This window comes from Ruditapes philippinarum, unplaced genomic scaffold (assembly GCF_026571515.1).
Source record: "Ruditapes philippinarum isolate M1 unplaced genomic scaffold, ASM2657151v2 ctg190_1_1_1_1, whole genome shotgun sequence".
NCBI lineage: Eukaryota > Metazoa > Mollusca > Bivalvia > Venerida > Veneridae > Ruditapes > Ruditapes philippinarum.
The window spans coordinates 20084-43362 of record NW_026853762.1 but is presented as its reverse complement, the minus strand read 5'-3'; the positions used below and the strand labels follow the sequence as shown (position 1 = coordinate 43362).

At 31.9% G+C, this 23279-nt stretch overlaps 1 protein-coding gene across 1 annotated transcript in view; it reads right to left on the bottom strand.

Moving 5' to 3' along the window:
- Positions 1–16597, bottom strand: part of LOC132737787 (uncharacterized) — a 44811-nt gene extending 28214 nt beyond the window's left edge. The window contains exons 1-15 of the mRNA XM_060725133.1: positions 16424–16597; positions 15833–15879; positions 13392–13559; positions 12177–12365; positions 11710–11928; positions 9197–11443; positions 8373–8646; positions 7665–7778; positions 6904–7014; positions 6502–6534; positions 6250–6309; positions 4268–4369; positions 3692–3888; positions 1223–1384; positions 369–988 (exon numbers count right to left, since the gene is read on the bottom strand). Of these exons, the coding sequence (XP_060581116.1) occupies positions 369–988; positions 1223–1384; positions 3692–3888; positions 4268–4369; positions 6250–6309; positions 6502–6534; positions 6904–7014; positions 7665–7778; positions 8373–8646; positions 9197–10537 (3014 nt within the window). The 5' untranslated portion in view covers positions 10538–11443; positions 11710–11928; positions 12177–12365; ... (1 more) ...; positions 15833–15879; positions 16424–16597. The remainder of the gene's footprint in view (positions 1–368; positions 989–1222; positions 1385–3691; positions 3889–4267; positions 4370–6249; positions 6310–6501; positions 6535–6903; positions 7015–7664; positions 7779–8372; positions 8647–9196; positions 11444–11709; positions 11929–12176; positions 12366–13391; positions 13560–15832; positions 15880–16423) is intronic.
- Between the last annotated feature and the right edge of the window lie 6682 nt (positions 16598–23279).

Genomic DNA, 23279 nt, shown 5'->3' with positions numbered 1-23279 from the left:
ATTATAGTTTGACACATGTCAAGGTTATTTTTGAACAATTACTGCGTTATTTTAACATTCCTGTGTACCGACTCACGAGGCTTAGTCTCGTCGGTAACACCATCTATTTGTCACAGTGAGAACAGAAACCTACACGTTACTGCTACTTATAGGACTCTCAATGTACAATGTTATAATGATAATTGGAAAGATAAAGGTGGAACAGAAGGTATCATTTTTTCTTCAGAAATTAAAATGTTTTTTCTATTATAAAAGCAACCCGTTTGTTTAATATAGGGATGTTAGTTGCTTGTATGATATTCAAATCAACAAAGAAAGCTTCTCGAACAACTAACATGTCAAAGTTATGTTTCAAAACATTTACATACCTTATTGTTACAGGTAGTGTATTTTCAACAAATTTTAAAACTTGAAATGCTGTTGAAAGTCGGCTCCCTTTTGACATCGTAAATACAGCAACACCATAGGAATTGACTGGAAAATAACTCGTTATTACCTTAAGAACATTCACATTTCCAATTTGAATTTCGTATCTTTTACCTACACCCGATATTTGGTTGTTTATAAGACTATAAACTGCATCATCAGATGTTTCTGCCGAAATAAGTTCAAAAGTCCAACTTGCAACTAACTTTGAAAAATCAGTAAATTGCAGATCACCAACAGTATCACGTGATTGAGAAGCATTCACATAAAGAATGTCGCCGCGCGGGACGTATACAAAGTCACCACCCGAAATAAAGGTATACAAGTCTGGAAAAGTAACCTCAAGCACAATAAAATCATTGAACCATAAACCGTTTAACACCACTTCCAGAATTACAACATAGATGCCTGGTCTTAGTGTGCCACCAGGAAGTACTAAATTTTTCGATTTTGGTTGAATGAAGTCCGTAAATGGCATTAGTTTATTCCCCAAGACTTGAACAAACCGCCAATGATACACGGCACCTACACATGTTCCCTTAATATCTTTAAAGCTATTAATCTGAAATGACAAAAATAATACTTTTTATAGTCATAGGATTGGTAAAGACGTTTAATATTTTATTTACCGTTAGAACTACAAAGGTTGGGTATCAAGTGGTATTAACACAAAACAGTCAGTTAATATCTGAAACGAAATATCTGAGCGAAAAAATATATCAGATACAAACTCATTCAAGAGATAATACTATTTCAATTATTAAGCATTGGCAATAAAAAACAGAAAGTAATATACTTGAATTGCTCTGTCAGCTAAGACACGTTTTGGTTTTGTCAAATCGTTGTGCAAATCATCTATGAAGTTATTTGTGTCCATGCAGCATTTTGTCGCCTCCGGACAAAGAGTTATTCTTCCGTTTGCATCTGTACATTCGGTCTGAATAGCGTATATGCCATACTTCAAACAAAACAAAGGGTGATGTCAAGAAAAGAGTAAAAGTTATACATATAAAATATGAAAATAAATGATCAGGACTGAACCGGAAAACATAACATACACGTCGTGTTTTTCTTTCATAGATCTTAAGAGCTTGATAGTGTACTTGCATCATAAAACACATCACTTACATAGTGTATTTGTGCTGCCAATATTCAGACCAAGATTTTCATTTAGGACTTGTACAATAAGTACATCATATACGACATACAATGCATGATTGTATGTTAAATGAAAGCGTACGGAGATAACTTTGGTATTATATACAAATCTGTTTTGTTTGTTTTACGAGTTATTTACCTGAGGTTTACGGTCAAATTTTAATTCATTATTAACTAGAACAGTGTCCAAAGGACACGGGTGGCTCCACCGACAACATATATATAGTATCCCCGTACTGCCTCTTTCCGATCAGCTTACAGATTTTTCAACAATAACTGACAGTGAAATTATATATAAAAAAAATTATCTTTCAATTCTGCAAATATTATCATTTCAGCTAATAAATGCACCAACTTTTTAAAATTTTACTTGAATTATTACTATGAATCGAGGACAAATCATTACTGACCCATTTTCCTGTTCTTCAAAATTTCACAACCACTTTTCAATCAGTTAACAAAATATAAACTGTACCACATAAAAAATGTCATACAATGTTAAAATATAATTAGTTCTGTATTTTGGAGAAATTTTGACAAACTCAACTTCAGATAAATGGTAATAAACAATTTTAACCTAATTATAATGCCGTTTTTCAATCTAGATATTTATTTGCAGTGGTAAAGCTGTCACAATTGGGGTATGGATGTACATTTCAATTTGCATAACAGAAAAAGCATGTTCTTGTGAAATTTTTAGGATCTTAGGATCTATATGACCCCATTCTAGTGACTGCTTACTGAAAAGTTATCACAGACAATGTTTTTCCTTGGTTAAGTGACTGTTACTTTACTGATGTATTACCTTCAAATTAAGAACTGTATGGTAAAATATGTACATATTAAAATTACAGCTTTTGAAGTGCAGTATACATTATGACTTCATGATATTGAAACAGTTGTCCAACTTAATATCCATTTCTGCAGACTGACAAAAAACTGAGTCTGTATATCAATTATTTTTAGAAAATTATTGCGATTTGTAACTGTGTAAATAAAGGATTAGTGGAAAACACACGTTTTACATATTTTGAACTAAAATGCTAGCATTTTCTTTTTTATCGCCTAAATTGACATTGCTGCTAATAAATTTAGTCAAGGGGAATACAAGATGTGCTTACAGTTTGGTTACATGACAAATAAGGTCAAAAATAAAAAAATTCTAGGGGTGATTGAAAAGTGGTTGTGATTGAAAACTGGCAGTGTGTGGATATATTCTGAAACAATTAACAAAGGGCCATAATTCTGTTAAATTTGGTCGCAGCAAAAATTCCTCCCTTTTCTGCCATCTACACAGTAAGGTTGTTTATCCCTAGAAGTTTAAGCAAAATCTACCATCCGGTTTAAGAGGAGTTGCGTTCACAAATTTTCTATATGGTATATAGTGAAAAAAATCAACAAAGGGTCACAATTCTGTTAAATTTGGTCGCAGCAAAAATTCCTTCCTTTACTACCATCTACACATTAAGGTTGCTCATCCCTGGATGTTTAAGCACAATCTGTCATCCGGTTTAAGAGGAGTTGCGTTCACAAAATTTCTATATGGTATATAGTGAAAAATCAACAAAGGGCCATAATTCTGTTAAATTTGGTCGCAGCAAAAATTCCTTCCTTTACTACCATCTACACATTAAGGTTGTTCATCCCTGGAAGTTTAAGCAAAATCTGTCATCCGGTATAAGAGGAGTTGCGTTCACAAAATTTCTACATAGTATATAGTGAAAAAATCAACAAAGGGCCATAATTCTGTTAAATTTGGTCGCAGCAAAAATTCCTTCCTTTACTTCCATCTACACATTAAGGTTGTTCATCTCTGGAAGTTTAAGCAAAATCTTCCATCCGGTTTAAGTGGAGTTGCGTTCACAAGATTTCGGGACGTATGGGCGGACGGACGGACGGACGGACAAGTGCAACGCTATATGCCCCCACTTTGTGGGTACATAAAAAAGTCACTTTAATAGAAGGTGATCGAATTAAAACGTTTTCAAGGGAATAAAATATGTATAGAGATAAATTTTGATTAAGGAACTGACAGTGTTGAAGGGTATTATCATGATTTTAGGAAAAGTTTATGCCTGTAGAGGTCGGTGTTTGAAGATTTACTTACATTTGAGAAAGTGTGGTTCACTTTTACAGCTAAATACGGATTGTCTAAGTTGGTCTTGCTTCCATCACCCCAGAGAATTGAACAGGTTAAAAAATGTGACTGTGAACAATCAGTTTCCACCAGATGCAAGGTCACAGATACACCTCTTGGTGTGTCAAGACTTTCAATATCCACAACATACTTTGAACAATTGTATCCTTAAAATTAAAAATAAATTTACATTATACTATACTGTATAAACAGTGTAAAATAAAAATAACTATATTTATACAGTTATATATCAACCAGGTGTATTCCGTATATTCTATTTAAATATTAAATTTATAATTCTGAAAAATAATTTTTTTTTGATACAAAAATTTAAAATAATTTGTCCATTTGCTATGCAGCCGCGTGTATAATAAAATAAAGTACGAAAGTGGATGCAAATCGAAGATTCAAACTTGCATAAAATAAAAATGTCACCGAGATGAAGTCATTACACGAGAGTTACATAAATTATTTTTCAAAGAAACAAAATTCATTTAACTGTTTCCTTTGCATGATATATAAATGAGATTGCAAAAATTTACTTACTTGATTTGATAATAGAAAACGATGTTAAATCAAAGTCATCTGTCCCGAGAATAACATGACTTCCAACGTAATTGCTATCATCACTTTCATTCATCATTACACCTTAAACGAAACAAAATTATTCTTTGAAAAAAATAATAAAAGAGAGGCCTTATTGTCAAAGCTAATTATAATAATATGAAATATTCATAAGTAATAATGTTGAGATTTTTTTGGAAGGTTACTGAAACATATTTTTATAGGTGAATTTCAAATTTTACCTTTATCTACCTGCCGATGAAAGGTTGCGGCAACACATGTAATTTGACCAATTTGATCACAAGGTTAGCAACCAAGTTTTATCAATGTCAAACCCGGTAACGCCGGTTTGCAGTTAGAATTTTTTAATGTCTGCAATATTTGTCAATGTAAAACATGTAATACAACTGTTTGAAAATTATTTGACTGAACAATAATGCCCGTTTCTCTTACAGAATTTGATTTTCCCCTCTTTGACTTAATTCAAGATATAATTCATGATCAAACATTGGAGCTAGTGTGTGGTTCAGATATATGGATCCTACTGATGACGAACTGATGACGTATGCTCGCAACCATATTAGAATGTTTAATATGATTATTATCTTTCCATGTAACAAAATGGTCTGAATATAGGTTAAAAACGCTGATGTGACACGGCAAAAGGCGATCTCGGTATTTAATAAATAGCATGAAATTATCCGAACTTTACCGGTTCATTAGTTCGTTAAAATTCGGCGCCGGGTTATAAAAGTTGTTAACTTCCAATCACTGGTTCTTCATTGTTATGGGTTCAAATTCTACTTTTGACTTCAGAGTCTTTCATGTCAGGAAGCTATTTAGCTAACTTGTAGATCGTCGGTTCCTTAGCCATGACATTTATTTCGTTTAACATAATGAAACTCTAGGTATTAATTCATTGCAAAATAGAGTCCGTGACTTGGATTATATTATGAAGCGCTAATCCGGATTTCAATTTCATCTACAGTTGAATATCAGGCTCAAAAGAGGTAAAAATAGTTACTGAAAGATTTAATTAATATGATAACTGATGTGATTCTCCATATGAATACCAAAAAGTCATAGCTGTTCGGAACATTTCAATTTTCATCTCGATTTTACAATTGTTTTCATCATATATATTAGACTTAAAAAACACTAAAATACTCTTGACGAATACCGTTGTTTGAAAGTTTTAAAATTTCTTTTTCAGAACATCCATCAATCGAAGAGGCATTAATTATTTACTTCACACGATGAGAATAACTTTGCTACAATCTATAGCAATTGATGTTTATCAACGTTTAAATATTCATTTAGTTTAATCTATTTCATCATATTTTTTCATACATATTCCCACTGAGGTATCGATAACGAGATTCGGATTCGATCAATGCATTGCACATATTTTGCGACCTGATTTATAACATGAACACGTCAGTAACATGTTAACAAACACTGGTGGTCAACTTTGTTAGACCATCGACCTTCAACGTTCAACGAGGTCACTGGATTTCTTGCTGAAAGGGAATAACTCAATGTCTCTCAAATCAAGGTGGATTGGTCATATTCGAGACTATGCAATAATAAATGAGTGTTTGTTTGTAAGTTTGTCTGTCTGTATGTCTGTATTATGTTTAATTGTTCGTTAAAAAGTTATTAAATAATTTATCGGGTGGTATATTATAAATTGGCGTCCGTGGCTGAATGGTTAAGGTGATTGACTTCAAACAATTTGCCCATCACCACTTCGGGTTGGAGTCCCACCAGGGACTTTGGATTATTTCATGTAAGGAAGCTACCCTTCAAGCGTACGGAACATCGAAGTTTCTACACAGGTGAATGTTTGTGCCTAACATAATGCACCTGATGTCTTCCTCAACCAGTAAAGCTTGGAAGTCGCCATATGATCTATTCTGTGTTGGTTCGACGTAGAACAGAAACTATTGTTATATTATATTCACCTGTCCCAAAGACATCTCTTTTATCATAAGTGTAGTCTTCACTTCCATTTTTACTTGAAGCTTAAATGATAATAATCAGACCGTAATAGAATGCAACATAAAATATTACTTTATTGCTCAAATTGTTTCAACGTCTTTTACATAACTTTACTAGAATATTGAACACTTGCTATACAAATAAGACCAATAAAACTTCATATTAACAAGATAACAAAATCAATAAGTGTTTTTAAATAAAATAACAATTGTTACCTTCCACAGGAAGAACTATGAAGGGGCTTTCTCCTGAAGATATACGATTAAAGTATGGTAACGTATACATCATTGTTTTAAACGAATTTCCACAGTTAACGAGAATAAGCAACAACAATAACAGTAAGTACAACTGGCTGTTTTCGTAAATAAAACAATTGTAAAAGAATGTTTATAAACCGTTAAATAGAACAGCATCGCTAATAATTTAATTTATTGTTTAAAAATTACCGTTTTATATAAAAAAATTGAAATCCCATTACATAAACCGAAACAAAATCTTTTCTTGAAGGTTTACACGTCTTGTAAAATGCAATGCAATTCAGTTTCCTTTGTAATCTTACTTATCGTACAAATTTATTCTTTGCATATATATGACGTCATCAAAAATTATGACATTACCTAAACTACAGTTCTTGCCAGTCCAACCGGTCTTGCATACGCATGTGTAATCATTTACCTTATCAATACACTGAACAAAATTCTCGCACTGTCCAATACAATCGTTTATGTCTGGTAAATAAAATTAAATTAACATAAAACAATAAATAAGTAAATAAGATTCCTTTCGAGGGTTTAATTCTCTCCCTTAAATTCCACTAAAAGAATTGTTAAAGAGGCGATGAAAGACGGAGTGAACAACAGCAGAGATTAATGGGTGAGTTCAGAGTTTTGTCAGTGGTATAAATACCACAATACCATTGGTAGCATTGATTACCATGGTATCACTTGTTGACAATTTACTCTGAACGGATTTAAACATACTATTTCTGTCTTTTCCATCGATTTGAAATAATCATTGGAACCAAAGGCTAATTTGGTCATTCGTTTGGTTAAGTTTTTATTGTAATTTGTATTGTTATTAATAAACTTCGTCCAAAAATAAATTTGTTCATTTGCAAATTAGCACATTTTTCCTCTTTGTTAATAGTCAATATTTCTTAAGCCTGATATGATCAATTAAGTTTCATACAACCATTAGAAAATAACATAAGGATTTTAAAAGACTTATATAGTCATAAATAAGACTTGCCTTCACTACCATAGCACTACAACATTAACCTATCTGCAAAATAAGATAGGTTATTTATCTATAATCAATCGCTCGCCTGTGATTTACTGACAGCGTAACAGAATGAGCAAACAAAAAATGGGATATTTACTGTTATCACAAAAGTAACCTTCCCAGCCGTCTTTGCAAGCACATTTAAAGGACTTTTGTAAGTTGATACATTTTCCGCCATGTCTACATGGGCCACTGTCACAGTAACTTTTTTCTGCAAACAAAAATAACATAAAAAAGTTCCCATGAAAATTAAGATAGAATGATTAACATAACAAATTAAAGAAAAGAGCTTTCAAAACTACCTACATGTTTTCTATTTAGTAGAAATAAACTAAACAAAATGAGATTTTCAGAATAAAAAAAACTATTTTGTTGCTGGCATTTTCGGCCAACAAGTTCAAATGCTTTTCTTAAGTCTGACCAGAACCTAGACACATATTTTCCTCTAGCCACAGCTACAATAAAAATAAAAGAACACACAAAACGTATTCATCAATAGTACAACATTCACGAATTTGGAAAAAATGCAGCTAATAAAATCAAATTCCGAAATACATAATAATAATTTGTATACAAATCTCGAAAAAAAATATTCCCTTCTTTACACCCCTGTCACTTAAACTTGACTTACTTTTTAAATTTTTTCTCTTTAAATATTTTATACTCTATCGCCATCTGTCAGACACTAGAAAAGGGAAACTGTTGATGGGGAGATAATGGAGTGATTATCTTAACATCAGCAAATGGATATGATTTATCTCAAAAGTTTAGATTAATCGGTTCACATATATGTGGACAAACTTACCTATGTTCCATATTTTGGTAATAAATAAAAGGTCAAATTGTGTTGGTGTTATAGTTTCATTGCCACATTCAGAGTCACATTCAGTTATTTCCTGACACAAGGCTGAACATTCAGGATATTTGTTTGAATACCAGAATCTGACTTCGTCTTGAGTGTAGCCGGAAACCACACCACCAAAATGGCAAGGCGCTTGCATTACCATGTGTTCATACCATTGTAAGGTACCAGAAACTGTTGTCCGTAAGTCCGTATTCTGTGTGTCATATGATTGCAACTACAATGTAAATGAAACATGTGAAATTATACGATTTGTCTCACTCTAGGATACCTGTCCTGCATATGCTGTTCCTGATGAATATATAATTAAAGATCAATTATCCGTCCGTCAACAGGATCATAAGAAAAGTAAATCTTTATTATTTCATATACGACACGTAACGTATAAACCGAAAAAAAAACACATTTATAACATAATCAGGAAACATTATATCAATTATCTCTATTGTCCGGTGCAAACGTTCAAATTCATTTTTTAAACAAATAGAGCAGGACCGATTTACGAAAGCAGATCGCATTCCTTGTAATATAAGATATGGATTATTTTCTTTGGAATGACAGAAATTCAAATGTAAAGGTATGTGGTAAGATTGATGTTGATAAGAAAATTTTACATTATTAGTTGATTTGTAATTACCTTCGTTGCTTGTATTTTGCCTCGGTCCCATTACGACTTATCATGGCAAAAATAAAACAATTAAAAACGAAATCGCATGATCATTAGCGTAAATAGTCAGTTGTAAGTATGAATGATTAAGATAACTTACGAATGTTTTGACTAGAACACTGTCACTTATCAAAACTGGCACGTAATGATTTGGTTTCAACGCTTGTCTTTTTGTTTTGTCGGATTGTACTAAGATATCAACCAAATTTACTGAATTGCCACGATCATTGATAATATCATAAATTTGCAAGTTTTTATCTAAATACGTCCATACTTTATTTCCAGCCATTTCTAATTCCTGAAGTGTTACTGAACTGTGAAGTACATCTTTCAGATATATTGAAGAGGCAAACAAATCTCCAAGTTTAATATTTCTCCCTATCAGCTCTAATATTTGAGTGTCTGAATCATTGTTTTCCTCTATGATGATATCCGAAAGTGTAATGGTATCAGATAACAATTTTTCAACTTTAGTTTTAAGCAAAGCACACAGTGAGGAAGAAACTTCAAAGGTTTGGTTCAACCCAACTAACTCAGATAAGGCTGACTGGTTTGATACAAATTCAAACATCTGTTCGAGGAATCCGGTAATATCAGAAAAACACTTTAATGTTTTATTTGTTAAGTCGATGACCTTCAGAGTCTCATTTACCAGTTCATTCATAGTTATATTACCAAATTCTAAGTTTGCAGTCGATTCTCCAATTTGAGGTACTATACTTTTGATTGTGTCTAGCTTGTTGATTATATCCTCGAGACGTTGTATTGTTTCTTCTGATTGATTTCCTTGATTGAAGTTAGACATGTTCAGGTTGTTTGCGCTTTCAGTTACTGCATTAACAGATTTGTTGATTTCTTTGATACTGTCATTCACAGCTATAACTGTTTTATATAAGTCACGTAATAAGAAAAATATTGAATCATTACCAAAAATGTCGCCCAACTCCGTTGATGCATTAAATAGTTCAAAATATTCAAATGAATTGTAAATAAAAATGGTCTTATTTATAACAGTGTCCATTCTGATATTATTATCTATGAATTCGTGTAAGAGAAATGTATCATCTAATGGTATTTCGGCTTTTAAAGTGGCATTTAACACTTGACTGATCGGCAGATTTTTAAGGACAAGATTCTTTACCGAAATACTTGTGTCCAGTAAATTCCCCAGAGTAACTGTTTCATCTAAAACTGTCCGGATTGATTCTGTCATCTCAAATATCTGTTTCAAGGTGAAACTTTTTTCAGACTTGATAATGTCATTTATGTAGGTTGTATCAATTAATTCTCCAACTGTCAATGATTCATTCAAAAAACGTGTAAGTGTCATGTCTTTGACAATCAATTCACTAACGGGGATTGACTTGTTTATCAAAACATCATACATCTTAACAGTTTTATTCAATAATTCAGTGAACTTTGTCTTGTTATCCATTTTCATACCTGGTACCGTCAATTTGTTTACAGAATCATAACGAAAGGAACCTTTGTCTGTAAAAGCTTGCAAATCTGTCGAACTCCAGACATATATCTCTAATAAACCATCAATGATAATTGCCTCTTCACTTTCTGTTCCATCACCAGCAACTAATACCTCTACAAAAACTATACTTTATACATGATTAATTCCAATTGCGTGGCTATGATTGCTTCGATTAGCAATTTTCTGTTTGACGTTTTAGTCAAAGTATTCGCCATCAGTATCAAATAATACTGAATACTTTCCTGGGTATTCAATGAAAATGTAAAGTTACCTTACAAGGGAGTTTTTGATGATTTCAACTTGAAAACGATTGAAAGCATCAAACAGCTTAAGAATTGTTTTGATATTTAAAGCACATTTCTTATTGCTATTCAATCAATGCATCATGTATTAAAAACACCTAACATGCACGTTGACTTCCAATCGCTTGCCTCTCACTGCGGTGGGTTAGAATCCCGACAGGGACATTGAATTCTTTCTTGTAAATTACCTATCCAGGTAGCTTACAGAACGGCGTTGGTTTTACTAAGGTACCCGTTCGTGCCTGAAATAATGTACTAAATCGCAACTAAGGTTTATCTTTACCAATAAATCTTGAAAATCGCAATATGACCTGTACTGTGATGGTAAAACCGAGTAAAAAAGAGAACTTTAAAAAAAGTTAGAAAACATAAATACATGACGTAGGCAATGCATAAATCTGCAATGGCTAATTTGATATAGCAATATTAGATATGAATAGGTAAAGAATAAAAACGCATAACAAACCACGTCCTTTCCTAACAAATACATTTTCTTTGTCATACTCATATGCAACATAACCAGTTTTCTCCGGTGATTCGGCGAGCAGTTTAAGTGGAGTGCCTATAAAAAGAAAGTAAACTTTCTTCAATATTTATATAATCGTTGATGGAAATTTGTTTTGGCGGCATGATCGAATGGTAAACTACTAATGACCATATTTCACCTGCCTTCTAATCAATATACTTTACCAGTGAATAATGATAACCTTAAAAACGGGAAACTAGTAGCAATATGATAGGTGATTATTTGAATAGTTTCTTTTTCTTGTTGATCACTGTTTGTTACGTTAACTATTAACTTTTACTAAAGATATAATGGCTACTTACCTATTGAATCTGAAAAACTATTCCTAAAGAAATCACAACTATTGTTTATATATTTTATCCTTGATATAACGAATTCAGGATACTCTCCACCGCCGTGTGCAAATTCGAGTGTTGTTTGGTTATCTACCGCCAATGACCATGCAGAAGATGGTTTTGGCAAAGTTGATGACCTCCAGGCTCGAACTCGGATTTGTCTCCCAAAAACGTTCGGCAACTCAGCTGTTAAAAAATACAGATAAGCTTGGTGCATCAAAGAACCACAAAGGAAGATTATAACAGTAAAAAATGACTTGCAAAGTGTGCAACTCATTGAATTTGATACACTTGGCATTTAACTTTCATCGGTCATTGAAACTTTGATTAATTGCACACAAAATTGCATTTCATTGAATTTGAAATAGGCTGCAAACAAGTAACTCATGTAAATTATGTAAGTAATTTCTTTATTTAATTTAACGACAAATTACCTGTGAATTTGCATCTACCGTAGTCCCTGTTTTTATGTCCAGCCATGGCAATGACTTTAACAACACGTTGATTATATATGTACATTACTCCGTTTTCACTATCCGGTTCGTACTTTCGACAAAGCCTTTTTTCACAATCCAGATCCTGTTCAGGCATTGTCATTAAATCTCTATTTTGAATTATATGCCCTAAAGATGTAAATATAATTTATAAATTTTGAGAATATCCTTTAACAAGATAACTGTATTAAGATAATTAGCTAAGCGTGTTCTTCCAGTATGTTTTACAAATGCATGGTCATTGCAACCGCCTTAATTTGAAATCATACCTACACTATAATGCTCATATGACATATTTCTCAACTTTAAATGACAGTGAAAGGCCTATAATGATATTACCTACAATCACCCAAGCAACTGCTTGGCTACCTGTGTAAAAACCAGCGACTTACGGTGAGTTATCAAATGTCCTGCATAGGGGTTGCACTCATGGTGGTTTGAGGCAAATATGAGACTAACTTCAAGGGCGTAATTTGGCCATTGCTAATATCATAAAATACACACAAACGCTTAGTCATTAGCGTTTACTTTTGTAAAGAAAATATACTAACGACGTGCAATATGTAAAATCTTAAATAAACGAGATAGGAAAAGCTTAATATCAAAACATAAAAATGTGTCCTGCAAATTATACATGTCCTTTATTGGGAGACTTTCTACGGTATATCGGTATGTCAAGGTAGTATTGAGTCAATTAGAAACAGTAATGCATATTCATAAAAAAAAAATATTATTATTTATTATATACTTACAAATGAAATATTGAGAAATATTGATGAAATAAAATGCATATTTTCATTTTCCGTATTTTCACTGTAAAAATTTATTTTTCACTGCAGTGAAACATATTTTCCGTATTTTCACTGGTGTCTTGCCGGACTACTTTCTTTTTAATTCTGCCAGTACGCAAAATTTAAGGGAAAGTCTTTCAAATTTCATAGCAAAAAAAGAGAAAAATGTATATAATAAACAGAAAATTCTAGTTTTTTCTATAAATACATGATTTATTTTCATCTTGTGGCATGAAAATTACCATATTTCACTCGTGGCTACCGCCACTCATGAAATATTTATTTTCATACCACTCGATGAAAATAAATCATGTATTTATAGAAAAAACTTGAATATCCTCTATATATTTTTCATTAAAGTTACCTGATGCTTGATATATGGGGCCGTTGTCATTATCTTTGACCTGAACATCAACCAATAAAGGGGTTTCCTGAAGTCCATGCAACACGACCTTTACGGATTCAGAGGTATTCATATCGGTCCTCAGAACTAACCAACCTGAGTTGAAGTCCGGTGGTTTCAACGTTCCATCTTGTAGATAAGAAATTTATTAAGTATAGGTTAGAGTGCATATTGGGTGTTCTTCGTAAATAAGAAAGCTAAAAAGGAGCGGAGCTTGCGAAGCGACTGTAGCTTTCTTATTTACGAAGAACATCCAATATGCACTCTAACCGGCTTAGTGCTCCGCCCATTTTTTCCGCCCAACACACTGCGTGACGTCACATGATGGCCTAAATGTGTATAACCATATTTGGAAGAGGTAGCGGTACACATTTTCGGGTCACGTGTTTTGCATAGCTTATTCCCGCATTCTGTCTAGGTAAATCAGACAATATCACGGTGCATATCCATATCGGTACCCTCTTTGCGAAATATTCTCAAACGGTACCCTCTTTGAACATACACAGGTCATTCTCTGCTAAAAACAAACCAGCGATGGATAACAATGCAGTAAAAATTCATTGTAATAGGGAAAGGAGTTATGACACGTAGAAAAGATGTATACCACGGAACACTAGAATATTTTATTTATGTGCTGATTTGTCATGTGCCCGATTTTCATGTACTAGCTACAAAAAGTCGACATGTCTTGCCTCGCCCGTCACCTCGACATATCCTTCGGGCTGAAATGAACCTGTAGCTTGATTATATATGCATCATACATATTTATTATGTTCATATACATATCATCTTCGGACAAATGGCAGTATATTGTCAAAAATAAATGTAAAATTAATAAAAGCACCCTACTTTCGGTTTTGCAGCGGCACGGGCTGTAATATTTACATAAAAAAATAAGAAATATTACATACATACTTTGTTGGAATAAGTGAATTTTTTATTTGGAAATTATAAAATGATACTGGTTCCGTAAGTAATAAAACATTTTTAATGTTATTTTGCCTGTTTTCATTTCAATGAACCTCTTTTTTTAATTTTATGCCGTAGCGACGATATACATGTGCGTGTACGGAAAAAACATGATGCATAAATATTGATTAGTAGGAGTAAACTTCAAGATCTCTGCACATGCGTATATTTCACTTTAGCGCTCTTCGAAACTTAGCTCCGCCCACTTGCGTTTTATAATATAAAACGTCCAGTTTATATAAAATCTGTTCTATTAAGATTTGAAACCTGAAAATTTGAATAATCCTCGTCGGTGATTGGCTTAAAAAAATTGGCGAGCACTAATGTCATATAAAAGGGACAACAGTAACAGTTAGTGACATTTCTGTACTTTTGTACGCCAAATATGGAAAATTGTTATAAGCATTTACATTTTTGTATGTAATACTCAATTTTACCTATGTTCAACCTATGTCCGGGGAAGAGAGGGTGAAAGCGTGGAAAATGTGCCGAAATATTATCGCACTGCCTGGTCGGTATTATAAACGATTGTGTCTGTAACGGCGAAATAAATAGGTTCCGAATATGACGAAATGGTAGGGCCAGCGTTTTAGCGGGAACGTTATTGTCTGACTTTCCAAGAGCAATGCCTTTACCGTGCTTTTGAAAATACAAAAAGGTATTTTGCGGGTCTTAAGGGGCGGCGTTACAATTAATTAGTTTATCAAAAAGATATAGGGGAAATAAAAGCAAAAAAAAAATCCACTGAACAGAAAAGGAACAAATACATAAAAAAGGCTTTAGTCAATTCAATTTTTGGACGACAATTGCATAGCATGGAACTTGATCATTTAAATGTTTTATTTCATCATGTTTTTGTGGTTATTTAAGCTCAACCTACTATTATTGTCTTATTTAGACAAATCTTTAAATCATTCCATATTAAATTGTATGTGACTTTGAAGCTGAGAATTGAATCTAGTCAATGAAAAGTAGGTTTTGTTCTTAGTTAATTGATTATAAGACTTGATCGCTGCGCTTCTCCTTAATCAATTATGAATAATATGTTTTAAAGATCCTGTATGTTTTGTAATTGAGATTGCATACCACTCTTCATTGAATTATATATGTATGTAATTATGCAAATTTGTCAATTTTCAAACATGGAAGAATATGTAAAATATGTATTGCAAATATTTGTACATATTTAAGGTAATCATTAAATTTTATGCATTCATTTCTTATTGGAAAAATTTACTTAGAATTTATAGAAAACTAAATTATAATTACCTCCCTTTATTTACATGAAATATTAAATTCGGTAATATCTTTATAAATAATGTTTTTTGAAACTTACAATATCGATAGATCTTAATTTGAGCATCATTATTTGTATATAAAACCATTAAAATAATGTGTTACAGGATCTTTAAATATCATTTAGATTAACTTACGTGTCACGTAAAATACACTGAAAAATAGCAGCAGCTTCAGCAGCATCCTGGAATGTAAACACAAAGTCTGCATTTAACGTATAGAATGCTGGTTCTTAATTTGCTTATATGTAACTAAACACCCCATTTTAGAAATTACTCAAGAAATACATGTACCTGATATAAAGAGCTGAAAAAAATGACATATGTAAGAAACGGAGAAGACTGAAAAGCAAATTGGGACAAAATATAAAATAATAAATAGAACTTAAAAAGAATATATAAATGAAAGTTGCTGAAGAGGATAAAATATACGACAAAGAATGGACAAAATACGGAACACTTTCAGATACTAAAATGAACTATAATAATGAACTACTTAAAAGGAAAGTATATTTTAAGCTAACAAATGAAATATGTGGAAAATAAAGAGAAATAGGGCAAACGTTGATAGATGTGATACACGTATTTTTTATTGAAAATTATTATTAATAACACAATTTCTACCTTAATCTAATATTTGAATTTTTGTTTTATTTTTTTATTAGGTTCATGAAAAGTTTTATAAAACGAAGAGGAAAACAAACAATTAATAAGAATAATTTTACTTACATATTAAATATGAAAGTGCTTGACTTATATCCGAAGACACTTTAATTTTATATCTAACTTTACGTTTATTACCATCTGTCGTGAACGAACAGAATATAGAATATCATAAAATCTAATAAGAATATATTTCTATCACAATATCACGCTGAAATGTTTGTGACACTATCACAGAACTTTTAGATCGATAGGACAAGTTTTGAACATGCATTGCTTGCAGTTCGAAAGCAATCAAAGTACTGAGATGACTGAAAACCATCAAATAAAAGGAATAAGAGGAAATAAACAAGTGAGAGGTGATAAGATGGTGCACGGAATGGGAGTATACAGGAAGTGGGAGCTCTTAACAGACAAATTCAATAACATATTATGAAATAATATTTTATGAAATTTAGATAATATTAATATTGTAATACTGATTAATTTGTTATTAATAATTTGTACATTTATAAAGAGATTAAAAGTTAAAAGGCAGAAAAGTATTGAAAAAAAAACTTCATGTTTATCTCTCAGTGCCATGTTATATTGCAAGTCTTAACAAAAATGTCAATATTGGCTAATTCCGGTGAATATCGGTAATTTACGGAAAATATCAGCCAACTTCGGATTATATTGTAATACATAATGCTCTTTTTAACTTAAATAGAGTTTGGGTAGTGCCCACTAGAAATAACCATGTCTATGTCAACGAATAAAATACAGTTTAGGGTTCTTTATTATTTCATCATTTTATTGTTTCAATTTAGGCTTACAGAATAAATATCAGTGAATACTTACTATATATGCAGTCAGAATTATTGTAAAACTTGTGATTTTGTTACTCTTTTATACATATTATGGTTTACATTATTTGTATACAATCGTTATTAAGGAATTCATTGTCTCTCTATGTAGAAAAAATGTGAATATAAAGATATACATTTTTTACCCTAAATACAGGTTTTATTTACATCGAATGATGTGAAAATAAATATGTCATGAGTGTGGATAGCCAAGGGAAAATATGATGACTTTCATACCACAGTATAAAACTATATTCTGTATTAATAGAAAAAATATATTGAATTTTCTGTTTATTGTTCATTTTTTATTTTGATATTACAATTTGAAAATATTCCCTTGAATTTTATGTAGTGGCAGAACTTATAAGAAAGTAGTCCGACAACAGTGAAAATACGGAAAATGTTTCACTGCAATGAAAATTATTTTTACAGTGAAAATACGGAAAAAGAAAAAACAAATTTTATTTCATCAATATTTCTCAATATTTCATTTATAAATATATAATAAAAATCTGTACTACGCCACAATCAAAAAGATCACTGATATGTTATTAATTTATAACTCTATTATACGGATATATATTTATATCCAGTTGGACTGGCCATATTAGACAAACTTCAACCAAGTTTAACATTGCTACTTAATAGCGAAGCCTTAACATTACTAAAGATGGTAACCAAAACGGCAAAATTGGTTTCATTGAGCCTGTTCATAAGCAGAGCAGCAAGTGATATATGCAATCAATAGTCCACGCCCCCAGCACCGGGTTAAGAGAAATAAGTTTCATAAAAAATATCTGTGAATACCAAATGACTGTAAAAGACTGTTACCCGTATAAATATTTATTGCATTTTTTCTTTTGATCATAGACATTGAAAAACAATCAAACTAATATATATACATGTTGAACTCTGTCAGGCAACGTTTAATACAAAATATCCAAGTGATACATTTTTATTGATTGATCCATATTTGAAATACTTTGTCCCGTTCTTCCGATGTAACAAAATAATTTATTTATATATTTTGATTTGCTTGAATTGGCCAACTTTCATATCTACAATTATTATCTATATTTGTTAAAATATATTAGAGAAACAGTATTTAAAAATTGTTGTCTGAATTATTCATTACGCTTCTTTTTATACATATAGATTGCTCATAAAATGTCTATCAATATGTTTGAATGTTGTTGCGGACTGGTAATTAATTTCTGCAGTAATTGGGAGGTACTTTGACAATTCGGATGTATTTTAATATTTAAAAGTTTGTTTTGTAAAACCAGGATGGTCCCCATTGCGTTTTTGTTAAAATTGAAAATTTAAAAGAGCCATTCGCTTAGGCAATAGAAAATAAATAACTAGATTCTTATCAAAATTTTAGAAAAAATAAATGGGGCGGGTGAATTTTATTTTTTATCTTTTTATTTGCCGTTGTCGGTCTGGAATTGCACACAAGGAGGTCAATATTTAGGTAATTGTTCTATTTTAAAGCTATTTAGGTCGTTATATTATGTGTATGTAAAATATAAAGATTAAGATTGAGAATAGAAGCAACATGATAATATATCTTGATTGTTATGATCTGTTTAATTGAAACTTTTATATTCTAACATCAAACAAATTGATGTTTGGACAAAAAAAGACAATTATATACATGTATTGTTACAAAATAAACATCTTATTATACTGTATAATATTTATTGATATCAGTTTCAAGTAGCAAAAATAATAATAAAAGTACATAATTATGTGCACATACATAAAATCCTGTGGAATTAATATATCACATATATCTGATTACTATGTAATGCATTTCACCGTCATTAAATTTATAAACGAATCCTTCAAAATATGTATCAACGTATAGACATAGATAAATTAAACTGATGATTGATTGATTGACAGAAATATTTAAATAACACGAAAATGCTGCTTTTTAAGAATAACGTAACTTTCAACAACGTTTTAGATACGTGTTATAGTGATTTCAATAAAACGCAAGCATGATTTTGAAGACTGACAATCTTTCCTGGCTATTCAAACATCTTCAGTTTTGTTAGACTCAATCTGACAAAAGTTTTCTTACATGTAGATCTGATAATCACCGTATATGTTTCGTCTTCATTATTTTTCGGCTATCCAGGGAAAGCTATTTGTAGCAATCAGACCGGTTTTTACAGATAGGCATTAGATGAAATGTCAAAATTTCGGCTTCTGTGGAAGTAAAACAAATTGTTTGAAGTAACTTGAAAAAGGTAAATTGCAAATATTAGACGCATCTTTTAATGGGCAATGGGCAAGATTTTATGGCCAGTTTACCTACCGGTTAAATGGACAACGCCATGTTTGTTCTCGAAATCGTGAAAATTACCAACTCAGTATCGGTTTTTCAGCGCTTGAAATTAGGAACCTTATTGCTTTCAAAATTGTAAGAGCTCGCCGATAATTGGTTGTTACGAGAAGGTGACACCCTATTGCTGATCGTCAGATCCTACTGTGTTGCGTAATTTAGGAGCTGAATAAAAATCAGCTGGTGTTACACTTATGTAACTTACATTTATTTTCATCTTTCATCTATGTCTACCAGTTTCAATTTACGATAATTCATGTCAGAAACCTAAGCATGAGTGGTTGGACAAGTTGGTTTGATGACCACTTTTATTTAAAATTTAAAATCAATTTTGCAGTTTAAAGTACGATATTACAATAGCACGGGCATAAATAGTTTTGGCATGTTTGTCTGCGTAGGGCAAATCGTCACCATTGTGCAGTTACGGGCTAACTCCTATTATAAAGCAATATATAGGAGTTAACCCGTTACTGCACTAAGGTGGCAAAAGAGTTACAATCTGGAATAACATCAGGTGCTTGTACGCACGAATTCTATCCGTACCATGATGTGATGGCAAATAATCGGTGGTTCACTTGGATGGCATTTCGTTAATTCATAAATGCAAGAATCTTCTAATGCGTTTACTTGAAAAACGAACAACACGGACTCAATCGAGTCTGCAGCATTTTCGATTTCCCCATTTTTGCCGTTCATTTGGACTTCCGTTTCTATTCTAATTTATGGTAAGAAAAACTTTTTACCTGTTTTTTATTAACACTTATACTAAAATGAATTACCACATAGAAATCCTATGGTGGCATATTTCTGCCAACAGATAACCTGATAACAAACTAGTTAATTAAGAGGTTAACTAGTTACGTAACTAGTTAATTTTTTCAATAAAAAAAAAGATAATAACGGGAAATAAATGCATGTTAGTGCCTGCAACTGCCATCCTTTTAATATATTATCATCTTAAACTTAAGAGGTTAACTTCTTACGTAACTAGTTAACCTCTTAATTAACTAGTTAATTAATAGGTTAACTTGTTACATAAATACCTAACTAGTAACATGTTAATTAACTAGTTAACTGTTGTAATTCATGCAATGTTGTATTGTTTGTAACAGAATATCTTTCTCTTTTAGTATGTCCAAAAACAGTGGGCTATAAAAACTTTAAAAAACACAACGTTATTCCATTTTAATGTCTGCAATGACTTAAGTGGGACTTTGTATCAATGCAATGGAGCAAAACAATGCTATTTATAGATAAGTGATAACAGGTTAACTAGTTACGTAACTAGTTAACCTGATAATTAACAAATTAATAATAGGTTTACTAATTACATAAATACTTAACTAGTTAACCTCTTAATTAGCTTGTTAATTATCAGGTTAACTCGTTACGCAAATACTTAACTAGTTAACCTGATAATTAAATAGTAAATTAAAAGGTTAACTAGTGATGCAACTAGTTAACCTCTTAATATTTAGCTGACAATAAGGGATGGCAGTTGCGGGCACAAACATGCATTTTATTTCCCGTTATGATCTTTTATTTATTGAAAAAATTAACTAGTTACGTAACTAGTGAACCTGATAATTAACTAGTTAATTAAGAGGTTAACTAGTTACGTTACTAGTTAACCTCTCAATTTACTAGTTAATTATCAGGTTATCTGGTGGCAGAAATATGCCACCATAAAATCCTATAAAATATTTCAGTATAGACATAATTACGTGTACATTTTAGTACATTGTTTGTATCGTATGTTTTAACAAAAACGATGAATCGCTTAGTTTCACTGTAATTTTGAGGATTTTGACAAAGTCTAAATCTTTTAAACTTTCATGAACAGGCTCTTGCTATTTAGCAGGACGGTACATTATGTTCATCAAATATATCATTTTCCTTATCAGATTCCACTGTGGGTTCGAATTCCGACTTGGTCTTCGGATTCATTAATGTAAGGAAGCTATCCAGCTAGCTTATAGAACGTCGGTGGTGTTACTCAGGTGCCCGTTCGTGCCTGAAATAATGCACGGAAGGGCACTTGAGGTCTTCCTCCACCAGTAAAACTGGAACGTCGCCAAATGACCTTTACTGTGTTGGTGTGACGTAAAACCCAAACAAACGAACAAACAATCATGAGGAGCAGTTTTAACAAAGTCATCTGATAGTCGCGCCGGGTATTGGTCAGGAATAGCGTAAAGTTTTGCTTTAAAAGTCAAAAAATGACTGATTAAAAGCGAACACCGTTAAATATTTATTAAGTTTTGTTGAAATTGAATTATGCAACTTGTTTTAAATGATAACTTGACATTTATGCATTATGTACAGTATTATATAAGCTAGTAAGATAGAAATTGCCTAGTATAAAGTTTTTGTTTAATATTATTTGCACCGAAAATCAGCAGCGGAAGTAATCTCCGCTTCAAAAAGAAATAGAATAAGTGACTCGCTTATTTTGTTTAGTTACTAAAGAAATAACATCGGTTTGAGTGATGTAAAAAAAACTGGAAACAAATTGATCCCTCGGAGGCATAAAACACAACAAAATTACATGAAAATTGCAAACTCAGTTTGATTGCGTCTGTACATGAGGGAAAATGAATATGTACAACGTCTATCACGCCCCTTACACCGGCTTGAGCGGTAAATCAGGTATTTTACACCAGATTTAAGTTTTGAAGTGGACGACAAAGGCCGAGTTGTTATTTTTCTCATCAGAAAATAATATGTTTGCGTAATTCAAATAAAAATAACTGTCATTTTGTCGAAGTACATATCGTTATCACATACCCGTCTGTAACAATATGCCTTTAAAATTACAACTGATATTATTGTTATTGCTGTTATTGGTTTAAAGATTCTACTGATCATGCTCTAGAAGATATATTGATAAATCTCTGGATTATAGGAACGCCTCCTTCCATGTGATTGGTTGATTCCTTCGTTGATATTATCGATAAACAGTCCTCCCTTTGGGGACAAGAGATAGAGAAAGAGTGATTAGAAAAGATCATAAAAATAAATGACCTGGGTTGTTTTCGCGGCTATATAAAAAAATAAACTTAGGAATTGCTTTGTAGTTTTTGTTCAATTCAGTAGGGGTGTGGATCGTCGGATAAGTGACGATCCGATCCGAACCACGATTCAGCACTTACGATTCACCAATCGAACCACAAATCTTTTGTTATCAAGACACCCATAAAAACATGTGCATGTATTAGTTAGAAGAACATGTTGATTAAAAACAACGGTACTTAACATTAAACATATAAAATATAAACTAGGTTTATGTTTTTATTCTTTGGAAGAGTATTTTTGTTTTGTTTTATGAAATCAATAACTTCCTAGCTCAGCATTATGGTACGGCACCTTGTATTTAAGTAAACTTCCCATAATTTATTCATAAATCGTATTTTTCTCGATTTTAAGAGTGTTAGAAACAGTAAATGTATATAAAAAAATTAGATTGCGATACACGATCTTTGGGCTTACGAATATTCAAACTCGATTTTTCACTTTGATTCGTGATTATTCGAGTACTCGGATACTCGCCCCAGCCCTACAATTCAGACTCCCTTTCTTTTACACGTGCAGCTTTTCGACTCTATTATTATAATACAATGCAAATATAACGAAAAAGGTACAGAGTGACATACATTTTGAAAGAAAAAAGGGTTGGACCGCATGATCGTATAGCATAAATATGGTGTTTTTATACAAATAATAT